The sequence below is a fragment of the Nematocida ausubeli genome (assembly GCF_000738915.1).
Source record: "Nematocida ausubeli strain ERTm6 chromosome Unknown supercont2.5, whole genome shotgun sequence".
Classification (NCBI taxonomy): domain Eukaryota; kingdom Fungi; phylum Microsporidia; genus Nematocida; species Nematocida ausubeli.
In genome coordinates, this window is record NW_026515638.1 from 73,085 (window position 1) to 88,550 (window position 15,466).

General features: G+C 35.7%; 8 protein-coding genes across 8 annotated transcripts; 5 read left to right on the forward strand and 3 right to left on the reverse strand.

The window, feature by feature from the left end:
- Window positions 1-1,263: 1,263 nt before the first annotated feature.
- Window positions 1,264-4,476, forward strand: NESG_02007 (uncharacterized protein; the record flags this gene model as incomplete). Its single annotated transcript, XM_053049621.1, has 1 exon — window positions 1,264-4,476. The coding sequence occupies one exon, from the start codon at window positions 1,264-1,266 to the stop codon at window positions 4,474-4,476; it is 3,213 nt and encodes a 1,070-aa protein (XP_052903792.1).
- Window positions 4,477-6,240: 1,764 nt separating this feature from the next.
- Window positions 6,241-7,062, reverse strand: NESG_02008 (uncharacterized protein; the record flags this gene model as incomplete). The annotated part of the gene is made up of 1 exon (XM_053049622.1): window positions 6,241-7,062. One exon carries the CDS (start codon window positions 7,060-7,062, stop codon window positions 6,241-6,243), a length of 822 nt encoding a protein of 273 aa, XP_052903793.1.
- A 704-nt stretch (window positions 7,063-7,766) lies between these two features.
- Window positions 7,767-8,408, forward strand: NESG_02009 (uncharacterized protein; the record flags this gene model as incomplete). The annotated part of the gene is made up of 1 exon (XM_053049623.1): window positions 7,767-8,408. The coding sequence occupies one exon, from the start codon at window positions 7,767-7,769 to the stop codon at window positions 8,406-8,408; it is 642 nt and encodes a 213-aa protein (XP_052903794.1).
- Window positions 8,409-8,774: 366 nt separating this feature from the next.
- NESG_02010 (uncharacterized protein) lies at window positions 8,775-9,467 on the forward strand (the record flags this gene model as incomplete). The annotated part of the gene is made up of 1 exon (XM_053049624.1): window positions 8,775-9,467. The coding sequence occupies one exon, from the start codon at window positions 8,775-8,777 to the stop codon at window positions 9,465-9,467; it is 693 nt and encodes a 230-aa protein (XP_052903795.1).
- Window positions 9,468-9,680: 213 nt separating this feature from the next.
- Window positions 9,681-10,667, reverse strand: NESG_02011 (uncharacterized protein; the record flags this gene model as incomplete). Its single annotated transcript, XM_053049625.1, has 1 exon — window positions 9,681-10,667. One exon carries the CDS (start codon window positions 10,665-10,667, stop codon window positions 9,681-9,683), a length of 987 nt encoding a protein of 328 aa, XP_052903796.1.
- A 1,304-nt stretch (window positions 10,668-11,971) lies between these two features.
- NESG_02012 (uncharacterized protein) lies at window positions 11,972-12,916 on the reverse strand (the record flags this gene model as incomplete). The annotated part of the gene is made up of 1 exon (XM_053049626.1): window positions 11,972-12,916. One exon carries the CDS (start codon window positions 12,914-12,916, stop codon window positions 11,972-11,974), a length of 945 nt encoding a protein of 314 aa, XP_052903797.1.
- An 85-nt stretch (window positions 12,917-13,001) lies between these two features.
- NESG_02013 (uncharacterized protein) lies at window positions 13,002-14,444 on the forward strand (the record flags this gene model as incomplete). The annotated part of the gene is made up of 1 exon (XM_053049627.1): window positions 13,002-14,444. One exon carries the CDS (start codon window positions 13,002-13,004, stop codon window positions 14,442-14,444), a length of 1,443 nt encoding a protein of 480 aa, XP_052903798.1.
- A 142-nt stretch (window positions 14,445-14,586) lies between these two features.
- On the forward strand, window positions 14,587-15,189 carry NESG_02014 (TATA-box-binding protein; the record flags this gene model as incomplete). Its single annotated transcript, XM_053049628.1, has 1 exon — window positions 14,587-15,189. One exon carries the CDS (start codon window positions 14,587-14,589, stop codon window positions 15,187-15,189), a length of 603 nt encoding a protein of 200 aa, XP_052903799.1.
- Window positions 15,190-15,466: the final 277 nt, after the last annotated feature.

The following is a 15,466-nucleotide window of genomic DNA, read 5'->3' on the forward strand; positions in this document are numbered from 1 at the left end:
TTCTAGTACAGTAGATAGTCTAAATTTTGGGTTATTCAAATTATTTATTAGAGAATTAGTCTGCTTCTGTGGGATGGGCTGGATTTAAGTATACAGTCACTTTTAATTCTCTCTAGGAAGGATGTGCTTAGATATTAACAGATATTCCTTTGTGCTTTCTAGTAATTTTCTTTAAATTCTGGAAGACCTGTGTGAATATTCAGTCATTTAATAGAAGAGAAATAGGCATATTCTTAAGTTAGCAGCTGAATATATCCTAATATAACCCGAATATGCTAGATATAATTTGTACTTTTTTCTTCTTATTTTGATTTTCTATTTGTATTACAGTATATAGATTTGTTTTTGTTTGTTCCTTTGCCTGATGAACTAGTTTAATTTTTGAACAGATTTAAGCACTTTGTAAATAAACAGCAGAATAATCACGTGTTTATTTATGGGTTTGCAAGTGTATTCTACTATACAAATAAAGCATAATAATTAGTGCGCATAAACAGGGAAATATTCCAGATATTTAGTAGTGTAGAATAAAGAGTGTGCTTTTAAGGATTCTGGTTATATTTTGGATATGCATGGGTGCACTGTGAATTGTATCCTTTTTTCTTAAGCTTTTATTTTCTTCTTTAATACTTTCTCTTGAAATTATAAAGGCCTTTTAAATTATATATTCCAAAGTGCTTCCTTATATGGGTGATCCTGTAGATTTAGGTTTAAGAAGTAAGAATATTACCAGACTCTATAATATTCCTGTCTTTCCTGTCTTTCTTGTGTCTATATTCTCATGCCAAATAATTTTATGAGAATTCGGGTTATAAGCAAACCACACTCCCAAATAGCAGCACTTAAAGCACATGAAATATAACCAAAAATAACCAAACTGTGTTAAAATATGTTAATGCCTTTGTGACTGTTGTAAATCTGCTTATTATACCATTCTGTAGTGCGTAATATGCAGGTGCATTAATGAATAAGTGAATGCTTTGATGTTCTGGCTAGCACACAGAAATATACGGACTTTCACAGAATAATTCACACAGTATACTTGCAGTGTGGACTAAAATACTCTCTTTAAGCAGACTTATTTGTTTATTTTTCACACTCTTCTACAGAATTCCCTAGCAGACAGTCTTTCTAGTGCTGATGGAATGTGGAAATATAAACAAGAAATATATCAATATATACAAATAAATAAAGAGTATTTTATTGCTTATCTGTTATTTCGGTCTATTTAAAGAGAAATTAGTTTAATATTAGGTACTACAAATGAGACTATTCAAGAAAAGATTTACACACCATATACTACTCACACTACAGACTATTTGTCTGTTTAAGCCAATTACACCAAGATGTCTGTCAGTCCCAGATATAGGCGCAGTTCTTACAACGAAGGTTGCTGTAGACAAAGACCACCGTAAGATAGTAATAAACCCGGATGGGCCACTGAACCCTTTGCGAGGATATATAAGCAAGGAAAGTGGATACACATACAACAAAAGACTATTCTCCCCTGAGATAAGTACAGACTACAAAATACAAGAAGTGAAGCAAGATGAAGGGCCGCTCTTATACCATAATGAAAGAAATCCTTTAGGAGACAGAGCATATCTAGAAACTCTAAAAGGGAATGAGTTATTTATATACCTTGAACGGTATCACAATGTATTAATTAGTCTGTTTTATCCGTATAAGGACTCAGTCACAGCATACCATAATGAAGTCCCAAGGAATTGCTTTTACAACTTTCTTAAGAGTAACAGCAGAAGTTCTTTAGACCTTCATATTTTGGCGAATTTACTGCTTATCTCTGAGGGAATGGATTCTTTTATGGAGATAAGAACTAATAATGATTATGAAAAGGAAATTGTAATAGAAATAGAAGATGGAAACTTTCAACACGTTGACTTGAATCTCAACAAATCTGTTCCCAAAAAAAAGCTATTCAGAAGGGCAAAACCAGTTAAAAAGATTGATAGATATGAAAGCTCCATTAAAATCATCGAGTTTTTTATAAATAACAGGGCAAATCCAATCTTTTTATCAGGAGGGAAATATTCTGATCCTAAGACTTTTGAAAGATTCCAACAAGGAAGGTTTCTTAACACTCCAAAGTGGCTTATTCAAGCATATATATATGAATACATTGATAGCATACAAGCAATGAACAGCTTTATCAAAATTATATACAACAATCTGCAAAGATATATGAGCATGGAAGATATACCTGATCAAGTAGATACTCCCAATGATTTAACCGTGAATATTCCAGAAATAATCAAACAACAAGCATCTGAGTTCAAGGTTAAAACTTTCAAGACAGTTTTCAAAAAAGTCCCTAAGGATCTAATGCACTTCTTTAAATATAAAGCTATACCGGTCCAGGTTAAAGTAGAAGAAAAAAATGTCAAAAAAATAGAGAGGAGAAAATTAAACTCAATTATCCCCCCACAAGACATCTATAACAATTTCTTCTGCATTGATGTAAGTGTTACGAGTATTTATAACGAACAAATAGATTTTCTCATGCAAATAGATGATATTCTTACGCAACCAAAACAACTGTGCATTCGAACACTTGGAAAAGCACTAACAGCCACAGATACAAAATTAGTAAGATTATTTAGGATAGATTCAGAAGAGACTATTTTAAGCTATATAGACGAAATATTAGTTGACACTCCTAATATTTCACTGGTGACTCTTTTCAAATTCTGGTTCCATAGTAATGATGCAAAATATCAAACTGACAGATACGCATTAAAAGTAGCTAATCCAGATGTAGGCAACTTTTTTTCTACATGTCTGACCTCAGATACACTTCTAGATGGACGCATAGTATCTCGTTGGAATTATATAATCAAAAAGATTACCAATAAGACAAATGTTGAACTATCTGGAGAATTTATTGACAATGGCTTCCTGAATATATTTAGGTTTATGGTATATACTATCCACAAAAATTATCAAAAAGAGTTTCTGAATATACTGGATGATCTCGAGAAAATACTAAATGTGAAATCCACTGATAGTATTAATGAACATGATCGAGAGAAATATATAGATGCCAAAGAATGTTTGAAGTACTTTATTGAATTCTTCTTTGGATTAATGTTTAATATTAAGAAGGATGAAAAAATGGACGTGTTTGGCCAGCTCAAGAAAAATATAGAGGTGTCTTTCCATCAGCTAAAAATAGAAAGCTACAATGATAGGATAGAAATATTTGGAGACATAAATGTGTGCTACACATATAACCGCGAGAAAGTTTTATTTAAATTTAAAACAGACCAGAATGCCACAAGTATGTCCATTCCAACAGCATGCATGGTGATGGCTGAAGAAGAGAAAGATGAGCTAACAAAAATAGAAGATACAGTACTTAAGAGCACTCCCAAAACATTCATAGCTTATATGTATCATACACATATCCTTAATATGATCCACAATAGTAAACTACTAATACAGGATAAGATTATATCAGACCACACAATCAGACAACTGAAAGAAAAAGAGCTAGAACATTTCAACACAATGCATCTTTATGGAAAAATTAATACACTTCGCCATAAAATTAATGCAATAACATGCTTTCTTTCTATTGCAACAGATATTTCACTTAAAGAACCAAACAAGTTCATTAGAGTATTACGGTATATTAACAATTTAATAGGAAGCATATCGTTTAACAAAAAATCTGTAGAGGTAAAAAACCTGCTTTTGCCTATCCTGTCACATGTAGGCATTGACCAAAATTACTTTCCTAACTTACCAGAAAGTATGCTTTCAGGCATATATCCTAAGTGCGAAACTGATATCAACATTGCTTCCCTACTTCTAAAGTATGCTCTAGCTTTAAAAGACCCAAATCGTATTTTCTGCTGGATAAGAATACACTTAGACCTAGAAGATTTGCCCAACAAGAATACTATATCTATGATTTTGTCGCAGCTAAACTATTACGAAACTATCGACTTTGTCATGCTGTTAACTAATAATTTTACTTCAACTTTCTACCTTGAAGAACTATGCAAGCATATGTGTAAGAACAGACGCAAGGTGCTTAAAAAACCATTTTTCGAATTCCCACGCGAAGTAGAATCAATTTATTACATGTGTCTTTACATAGCTTGCCAGGAATCTAAACTGACCAATCAGAACATGAAATTCATACATGAAACGATCTGCTTCCTTCACAAATTGCCTTTATACTATGCGGTGCTTCCTACCTATATTGTCAAAATGACCCCTTTCGGTATTGAAAATTTCGTGAAGATAATTAATATGCATCTAAATGATGCATGCAGACGGCGTGATTCACTTAAGTTCAATCGTATATATTCTATTCTAAGCAAGTTAAACTGTTTTAATACACATAATAAGTTGAAATGCCCTACTTTAGAATCACTTATACTTAATAGGGCAAAATTTAGAAAAGCATTTTCAGATCCTGAATGGAAGCCGCCCAGACTAGGCGTCTAGAAAGACATAATTTCTGAGGCTGCCTATACAACCGGTACATCCAAATGTTACATATAGTTGCACACGGTATGCCTATATAATACAAAGTTACTACCCATAATCCTTCATATATATAGTAATATATCTATGACCCTTGAATAAATAGCTTTTGCTATACATTTCTTGTTTCTTCTGCCTTTCTCTGCCTCTTGCAGTGTTTAAAATATCTATTCTATTTCTTTCTATATAACATATGCTTTCTTTTTAATAGACTATTCATGGGGTTTAGTTCAGTTTTCTTTAGCAAAGCACTGAAAACCTTTCTTAAATCTTTACATAAGCGCAGCCTTTTCTGAATATAACTTCATAAAAAAGAATAAAATGCGAAAAGCTTTTGGCTGGCCTATTAGCTATTCTTTAACATAGATTGAATCTCTAAATATGTATTGCTATTTGTTCTCTACAATATAAATTGCATAGTAAATAGCATGTCTACTGGTATAAGATTTAAATGGACTGCCTTTTTTGAGTACAAACTCAAACACCAGAAGTTTCATAGGTATCTACATTATGCTTATACTTTGCATCTACTATTTTTGACTATACACCAACCTAGTACACCTTAAATAAACGAGTATACAAGGTTGCCCAAATACTTAGTCTAATTCACTATTCCGTTCGCTGTATTGCTACTTATATAAATGCGACACACCAGTTCATTTATCCAGTCTGATGGGCTCTCTTTGCATGGTCCTTCGATTGTGCATGTATTTTGATTTTCGTGTGCTTTTGATAGAAAATAGAAATATCAAAGCCCTTCAGTGCAAAGACATAAAAGTATACAGATTATATTTTTAGATTCTTTAGTAGAGAAAAAAATAAAATAATTCATATGTACACTAGAAAAATAATTGAAAAATGACAGACAAGGCCAAAATTCACCCAAGTTTACCCCATGACATAGTATGAAGTTTAAATACCTAAATCTAAATCTAAAAGGCCTTCTTTAAATTATAGATACTCTGTGCTATTGTTTGGTAAGAAGAAACATCCTTTATGCTCAGATTCCTGAATTTCAACCTGAATGTCTCTCAAATATTCTCTGGAATGGCTTCTTACCACAGAACAAAGACAGTATTTGAAACAGCACTGACAAGAAATTCCCTTCTACTTTTGGTCACAGCCAGAAGAAGAAGTAATTTATGCAGTACATTATGACCATTACGTATAGATTAGGCACTAGACCCAAGGCATATCTCTGTGACTTTTTAGAGACAGTTGAGACAAATAAACTAGAGCAGAGCCAATATGGCTTTATTTTTAAAGCTCATTGAAATATTTGCAGAATCACTCCAGCAGTCTCTTCTTTGCAATATTCCAAGCTCACAGAGAGACAGACAAAATATAATATAAAGTGAATCTTAAGCCTACGAAGAGCAATTAAGCATTTAAAGGACCTTTAGCTATATTAGAATACTTTTTGCTCAATGATGCCTAAGAAGTAGTCTATAATGAATTTATAAGAGATCTGTGGTTACTTTAATTACGTATTTATTTGGCTACGAAGGAATTCAGTAGCATACAAAGAGATTTCTGTTTTTGGATGAATTTTAGCTGAATCCATGCGCTTAATACTGCATGAATTGGGATTCCTTTTGTTGTTTTTGCATGCTCCATGGAGTATCCAATTCTGTGAACGAAGGATTCTTTCTTTGAGCTATGCAACTACAAGCATTCAGCAGGAAAAAAGGCCCATTGCTACAAAACTCTAATCCACACTTTATTCTATACTCCAATGCTCTCTAATCCCTCTGCATCTACATAAATAGCAGTGGCTAGTGTCTCATCCATGCTAAAGGAGCAGACAATGCCCTCGCTGGATATAGTGTAGACCGTGTTGTCTTTGTACTCTATTTGTGTAATGTTGCTGATGTGCTCTGTCTCCACTATTCTGTCTTCCTCATCGAAGGCACTCACAACCCGAACTGCATTCCCTTCGGATATAAGGCACATTGGCTTGTCTTTCCATGTGACTATCTTTATATTCTTTGCCTGCTTTGAGACACTAATGTCCTTGGCTACCTCCTTTCCGTATATAAGCAGAACCCGTCTCTCTGTGGAGCTGAGCACCCCTACTAATCCTTTGCCATTATGCTCTATAATGCTTATTTTCTCGCAGTACTTCATGCTTACCTTGATCTCGTCGAGTTTCTTCAAGTATTTGCTGTAAAGTGTTATCTTGCTATTCTGCAAAGCTATAATTATGTTGTTGTATATGCAAGTGTCGTTGATGTTTCGTGATGTTTCCACTTCGCTTTGTATCTGGGTGTCTTCCAAATACTCTATGTACCGGTCTCCTATTAAGTATATACGCACGGAATTCTTTGTCTGTGCGCCCGGGTTTGGGAGAATGTGCACATTGTTTACCTTTCGGAATAGACTAAGATAAAGCTTCTTTCCAGAAAGTACTTCCAGATAATTTGGCGTGGCCAGTACAGTGTACTCGTCTGTCTTTTTGTACATTGTAATGTTATTCCTGACAACAGAGACTTTTCCTGTTGTGCTGTTAATTCGCAGCAAGTTATTCTTTCTTGTAAGCACTTCCATTAAAAATTTTCATTTTCGGTTACCGTATAATTGGACTTATCCATCTGCTTATAACGGTCTGCTGATCCCCTAAGCAACCCAACACAAGCATAACTAGAATACTTGCTACACCTCAGTGCATATCTTCTTATGTTAACTTCCCAAAAAAACCCGAAATCATCTGTACTTTTTCCATATATACAATCCACTTCCTTGCCGGAGAATAGAAAAATACCTCTCTAGCTATAAGCATGCACATACTAAAGATCCAGAATATCAAGATATATCTTTAACAAAACATTTTTATTAAGTCACAGAAAGAAATTCTTAACAATACAATCCCATACATATATCTCAAGGCAAGGGAAACCAACAACAACAAAGCAAATAATAGGCTTAATATATACACATAACCCACTAATACGCCTTGCTGTCTCCAGAATATTCAGTGCTTATGAAGAAAATATACTCCAACCTGAAACTCTAATTACTTAATTAAAGAAAAGCAGAAACCTTCATAGGAAGAGAGATGCTTTCTCCATGCGTGAATTTCGCTCTTTTTGGAGTTTCATGAAAGTACTTCTTATCTTACCATGCACTCATTCATTTCGCTAATAAATTCATTTTCTTAGTCTGAAACAATACGTAATTGTAATATGGCATTGCCCGTAATCTTACTGTATTTGGTAAGATTCTTTAATAAATATGCGGGGTATTTTTTTTCTATGAAAATTTCGATTTTCTTTGTGTTTCTTGCGCTTATCCAAAATTCAAAAGAAACATTCTCTGAAATTCAGAATTACACAGTGAATGACTTTAGCAGCAACACGCCCATGCTTATATTTATATACTACAACAGCAAGAACAGCACATGTCTTGCCTGCGAGTCATACAAAAAATGGCTTTCATCTTTTCCTGATTACACAGTGGGAGCCTTTACAATCAAAAAGCTGAACTTCAACACAGATCCAGTGCTTTCCCTGCGGTTCAAGGCAACAAGCTTCCCAACATTCTTTTTACAGCATAAAAAAAGGTTTAAAGACATCACGGCTGTTGACATCCTTGACCACAACCTCTCATACGACAAGAAGTACGAAAATGACATAGACGCGATTCTTAAAAACCCAAGAATCCTGGACTATGTGGAGACCCTGGAAGGTCTCAGAGCACCTTCATCTATAGCAATGCTAATATATGCGCATGTGTTCACAGTCTTCATGCTATCCTTTAATGTGCTGGACAGAATCGCAGAATACGTCTCATTCCGTCTTGTAATGACAAGCTTGGCAATTATTTTTGCATCATCCGTTATTATTCGAATACTAAGAAGTAATCAGAAAAAGATAAAGACAAAAGAAGCAGAATAATGCCCTCTGCAAGTTCAGACTAATAATATAGTCAAGTCATTTGCCACAAAATGATACTTTATAAGTCTTCATTAAGACAAAAAAGTGCTTGCCCAGGAATACACTCTAAATACACTAAGAAATCACCAAAAATCACTATATCCAGCATCTAATCAAGAGATTATTAATTTTAAGAATTAATTCCATCTCTGTCTTTCTTGGGCCCACTGTGAATATACAAAGTCCCAATGAAAGAAAAGAATAAAACACCCAGCCATGCATCTCTCCTTCTATTTTTATTCTCCTGGAATTTTAGAGAAATCTGCAGTCATACTAGAAGATTTCTGTTAAAAGTATAAATAGTAGTTTTTTTTTCTTTTTTCATTCATGCAAGGCAGCAGCAATCAAAGTGAAGCCAATGGAAACAGCGGACAGACCGGGGAAATCATTCTGGATGGACCAGTAAAGAAGCTAGTTCTAGTAGGGGATGGAGGTACAGGAAAGACCACATTCGTAAAGAGACATTTAACAGGAGAATTCACCAAGAGATACATTGCCACAGTAGGAGCAGAAACATACGTGTTGCCATTCTACACAAATTACGGACAGGTAAACTACACTGTGTTCGACACAGCAGGACAGGAGAAGTTTGGGGGTCTAAGAGATGCCTACTACTACGGTGCAGACTGCGGTATTATTATGTTCGACACAACATCCAGAATTACCTACAAGAATGTGCCAAACTGGTACAGAGACTTACGCCTTATTTGCCCAGACATTCCACTGTGCCTGTGCGGTAACAAGGTAGATATAATAGATAGAAAAGTAAAGCCTGCACATATGAAGGACAGGAAGATAATGCAGAATATAGTGTACTTTGATATAAGTGCAAAGAGCAACTACAACTATGACAAACCCTTCCTTTATTTCACAAGAACACTCTACCAGAAGCCAGACTTGTTCTTTGTTGCAAACTCTGCACTGCTTCCCCCTGAGGCAGAAGTAAATGTTGAATTAATTGAGCAGTTTGCAAAGATGTCAACAGAAGCTACAGACCAGCCCCTTCCAGACTTTGAATAAATCATCGATAATACATATATCCTGCTTAAAATACAATTCAATATGCGCTCACCCCAATGAACTCTGTATTTCCCCACATGAAATCTCACAGTATCCAGAGAAAGACAGAAGGAATATCCCTGGGATACCTGCCTCTTAGTGGATGGTTACTAGGGGCCTGCCTCCTGTCCTGTTTGCGCATATGCCCTGGTGCCATTTGAAAGGGTATGTGGATTACTGTGGCTTATTTATTTTATTTAGGTCTTCATAGAGGGACCCTCCAGAATATATTATGTAGCTCACTGAAAGAACCCTTTGGATCTCCATTGTGCTCCATTCGATCTCATTTATTCGCTGCAGCGTGTACAGAATTCCCTCAAAATCACTGCTCATAAGAGTCTCCTGCAAATATATTACGAGGGCAGTGGCAAATGAAACATTAAACCGAATGAACTCAGCTGGGCCCAGGGAGAAGTGCGCATCAAATACTTCTTTGTGATGCAGAAACTCTCTTATTAGAAAGGTGGACATCCAGTTGTATGCAAAGTACTTCACCTCCACAGAACTTTTTTGCAGATGCAGGAATAGCTTTGGCCTGTTCTTCTGAAGAAGCTCCTCTATTTCCTCAATGGATCTTTCAATTCCAACCTGCCTTGAAGAGAAATAGTCCAAGTACTTACTGACAATCTTTTCAAAGCAGAAATACGAAAGGGCTTCAGCCACATGCGTATCATGCGAGATGGAATGCACATCCATGAACAACTTGAAAATATCGCACATCCCTTGGACATAGCTTATCACAGGATATCTCTTAGAGAATATTGCCATTGCCCGGATGTAGCTCTTAGACGTATCTACTCCCTTTACCTCACACTCTATTCTAAGCACATCCTTGCTTATTTGTTTATGCACTTTATCGTGCGTAAGCGGGGAAAGAAGTATTTCTGGGCTGTTTATGTGGGTTCCTTGTTTGTTGAGTGACTCGTATGCCCTGCACTTATTCTCTATGCCAACCCCTAAGGCACTCATTGATGGACTAATTATATCAAGCAAAATTAGCCAGCCAGTGCTTCTTTTTTGCTTCTCCAGCCCAAACCAAGCTGCATCCCTTAGTTCTTGCACGTTCTCCATAGGGGTTTGTTTCATTATGTTATTCATTTTATTTTTGCAAATAGAATGAATGTAAATATCCATGGTGTTCTTGTCATAATGTGAATGCATCTCCTTTCTGCTTAATATTCATGAAAATCCTTCTATTTTCACTTTTATCAGATATGTGACTGCATAACCCATATTTTAATATAATTTCATTGAGCTGGTTTATATTGCGCATAGGAAAGACTTTGCTTCTTTATTTATCTCTTAAAAAGAAACTCTTCATTCTTGGGAAGATTTCGCATAAAAAAACGTATAATGAAGAGTTTTATTTTAAGAGATAAATAAAGAAGCATCTTATCATAGATCAAAGAGAAAGCACTATAGCACTTAAATACTGTATGTGCATGTGTTACAGCTTTGTAAGTGTCTTTTTAAGTAGATTGTAATCGATCTGAATATGCAAAAATCAGAATATCCTGTGTATAGATGCATGCAAATAGAAAGAAACCAAAATATCCTGTTATTCCTGCATACTAAACTTAAATAACCAGTAAATCCAGAATATTTCACTGAATACTTAATTACTCACGTGCTCAAGTATTCCCATAATATAAATCTCACTCAGAATAGTCAAATACAGCAAGAATTAATTAGTACAGTCTACTAGACAGAACATAAAATAGTTATAAAAGCACAAGAATAACCCAAATTAATAGATATTATGCAGACTAAGACAAGCACAGGGCGTAAGATGAATAATACTATTTCATATTCCTTTGCAATTCTGTCCCTTATAGGCTTCTATCTCTTATAGACTTCTGGGCCATTCAGAATACAGAAATATAATTTAAATCACTCAATGCAGTATCACACACATTATTATGTTAATATAACCAGATTATAACCCGAATATGCAGGAATAGAGACATCTTCTTCTAGTGACTGGCTGTATTCTGCTAACACAGCTAATTTGAACCATTTGCACTTCGCTTGGAATCTTGAAGTATATGTGATTTCTTTCATTCTGTGTACTCAGAATATTCAGGCAGGTTATAATTCGGGTTATTCTGCCCACTGTGCTGCTATTACTTAGTCATAAATACCAAAAGAATTTCACATTATAACCCATAACTTGAACCCAAGAATATTCAGTAAAGAATATTTTCTAATTAGTAAAGGATGCAGACCGAAAAATAAAACTGCAATGAATTTCCAATGAAATATTCAATACAAAGACAAATACACCACATACAACACTCATACAACAATCATATAAATACGCAATATAACCAGATATAACCATAATCTGCAATGAATTTAAATATCTCAATGAAAATGCACTCTTTAGTCTCTCTGCCAGAATATTCTTAAATTAGCACCTTCTGCAGTGTAAGAGTAAGTCTATTGCGTACCTATAAGCATATTTATTATAATAGACGGAGTGGTCCGTGCAGGTGTTTGACTATATTCTCTTCTATGTCACTCTTTCGTCTTAGAACATTTGATGTAATTAATTGTATGACACTCTCTATTCTGTATTTGTACTTGAGTGCTTGCTCCCGGATCTTCTTGAATCTTTTGTCTTCATTCTGTAATTTCCCATGTGTTACAATCTTGAGAATTCCAACTTTCACGTCTTCCAGCTTATCTGTCTTTACATCCCCACACATATCCACAATTAAACTGTACTTCTCTAAGAGTGACTTTTTAATCTCCTTCTGCGTGTTGAATATGGCAAGAACTCCTTCTTTTTTTGTCTCCGGGGACAGTTCTATTTTTATCCCGAATGACTGCAAGAAGACTTCAACTCTTCTCTCTTCCTTCGGGTGACTGACTACTATGCAGACATTCTTGATGGGTCTGGACTTAGTCAGTGCAAATATCATGGCCATCCTCTCAAGAATTGTCTTTCCACTGACAAAGAATTCCATGCGCACTAACTTCTTTGCAAGCAGCTGGTACTCCTTCAGTGCCTCAATGTCATCTGAATCTCCCTCCAAGGCGACAATTATTCTTTTCTCCCCAATTGCCTCCATTAAGTCACTCATTAGCCCCATTTCCTCAATAATTTTGTACTTATTAATTATTACAGTGCACACATCCAAGGTCCTCAGAAGATTTATGCTTTCCAAGACCCTTTTCACACTCACTGTGTTCTCTTCACTTTCCACAAGACTGTTCTCCAAGGCATGAACATCCTTCGTAAGAGGCGTAACCACAAGGACTTTCTTGCCACTTAGCATGCCTATAATAGAGACACTATCCATATATATTTTAATCCTAGTTTCATTAGGGTCATTCAGTCTTTCTTCTATGGTGGAGTCTTTTTCCTCCCTCTCTCCGTGCAATTGTTCGTTATTTTTGCTGTCCATTAAATTTCTGAAAAATATTTAATTAAATATTTCGTGGAATATTCATTACATTTGAATTACTCTTTTTATTTAGCAATTACGCCAGATGCATGAAGGAAGGTTCAATTATGAAGATAAAGAGAGTCAAAAGACAGATCCGCATATTAGTACAACTGTTCTGAATGCATTAATATACGAATATTTAATAAAGAGAAATTATGCAGGATCAGCAAAAGTGTTTAAAGTAGAAGGAGATATCAGCAATATAAATATAACACAAGGATCAAGTGCACTACTAGATTGGTTTGTAGCATTCAATGACCTGTACAATGTAAGAAGTGGCAGAAGTAAGCCAGCCGGGATAACAGGCAAGATTGACACAATCCTGGGGAAGCCACAAAAAGAAGAAACAAGAAAGGAGTACAAGCCAAGGACAGTGGCAAGTCACCCGAACCCAATGCACATCCCAAGTCACACTCCAAACCCAAATGGAATCAACAACACAGCAGGAAATAATCATGCTTGGTACAGGAAGGAAGGAGACATTCTGAATAGTATCCTGGAGATTGACGACCCACAGGAATATAGAAATAATGATGGGAGACCAATAGACAGAAGTACAAATGAAAAAGCAAGAAATAGAAGTCACACCACAGGACCAATGATGAAGGAAATAACAAACCTAAGGCTTCATACTCAAAAAATCAACAGTATGACAATATGTCATAGGCATAAGATACTGATAACAGGAGGAATGGATGCATCAATATGCGTAGTAGACTTAGTTAATATGAGTGATGTAATTAAGTTTGAGTCTCATACGATGCAAATCTCCCAAGTGAAAATTAAAGAAAACACAAATTCAGTTGAACCTGTATTATACTTCGGGAGTGCATCGTTGGACAGAGAAGCAAAAGTGTACAAAGTCACAAGAGAGAATGGAAAGTTGAATGTCTCTTTGTTTTTGTGCCTAAAAGGACACAAGTCATCCGTAAAGGCAATTGACTTTGGAGTCTCCAAAGTGTACACCATGGGGATAGATGGTGAACTAAGGATATGGGGCATGGATGGAGTCTGTCTAGGGGCATTTGCCCTCAGAAGGACAGTTAAAATGATGATAACCAGGAGTGACAGCATAATTGCAGTCTGTGATGTAAATTCAATCTCACTCTTCAACCCAGAGAGTGCTGCCTACATAAAGGACATCAGTAACAAAGGCGCAGTAGCTGCATATAAGACAGCCAGTAATAGCATATTCGTTGTAAATGATGGAGTAATTATCTATGATAAATCATTCTTCACACAAACAATGATCCCATTCCCTTCAGATAAAATTCAATCAGTCTGTGCCATCTCAGGAAGACTCTTCCTAGGGGGTTACCAAATGGTATACGAGGTACAAGATAAAAATGTCTACAAAATGCAAATGTACGATGGAATGGTCACAGCCATGGAGGGAACCATAATAGGCAACAGGGCAATACTCCTGACAGGCGGACAAAATGGAGAAGTTAAAGTATGGGAAGTTCCAGAGAGACCAGACAAGTAAAATCACCATAAATTAGTCAATATACAGTAGTAATTTAGTAAATGAGAAATAAGTATAATTGAATGATATTTTAGTGCAGTGGTATATAGTAGAAGGAAAGACTCTGCTGTCAACTATTTATAATATTTTATTTTTATTTTGCATGGATCAGAAGGAAGAGTACGCACCGGTAGATGATGGGGTTGACTTAAGCAAACACCCGTCTGGTCTGATTCCTACTATCCAGAATATTGTGGCAACAGTTAATTTATGTTGTAGATTGGATCTTAAGGCAATTGCATTGGGAGCAAGAAATGCAGAGTACAACCCAAAGAGATTTGCTGCTGTGATAATAAGAATAAGGAAACCCAGGACTACTGCCTTAATATTTGCTTCTGGGAAGATGGTTGTGACAGGAGCCAGATCTGAGGAAGATTCAAAGATGGCTGCAAAGAAGTACAGTATAATAATAAGGAGACTTGGTTACCCTGTGAGATTTACTGAGTTTAAGATACAGAATATTGTGAGTAGTTGTGACACTAAGTTTAGTATACGCTTGGAGGGTCTTGTCTTTGGCCACAGCAATTACAGCAGTTACGAGCCAGAACTGTTTCCTGGGCTGATCTACAGGATGGTCAAGCCCAAGATAGTTCTTCTTGTGTTTGTCTCTGGGAAAGTTGTTCTGACAGGTGCAAAGCACAGGGAGGAAATATACCAGGCATTCGAGAATATATATCCCGTGCTCAAGCAGTACAGAAAGACATAGATGCAGGCAGGAGTTCAAAGAGTAAATAAATGTAGAGTTTTGATATGTGCATGTTATATATAGACGGAGTGTACTGGAGGTGTTTGGAAGATATAGGGAGAATTGGTGTGAAGATAATTTGAAGGTATACTGTGAAGATATTGAAGAATTTGAAGATATAGTGTGAATATAAGAGATAGTGTGAAAACTTGAAGATAAGAGAATCTGAAGACAAGAGATAAAAGAATTCAAGAAGGTGAAAGAACTTGAAGACAAGAGACAATGTGAAGTAGACAAG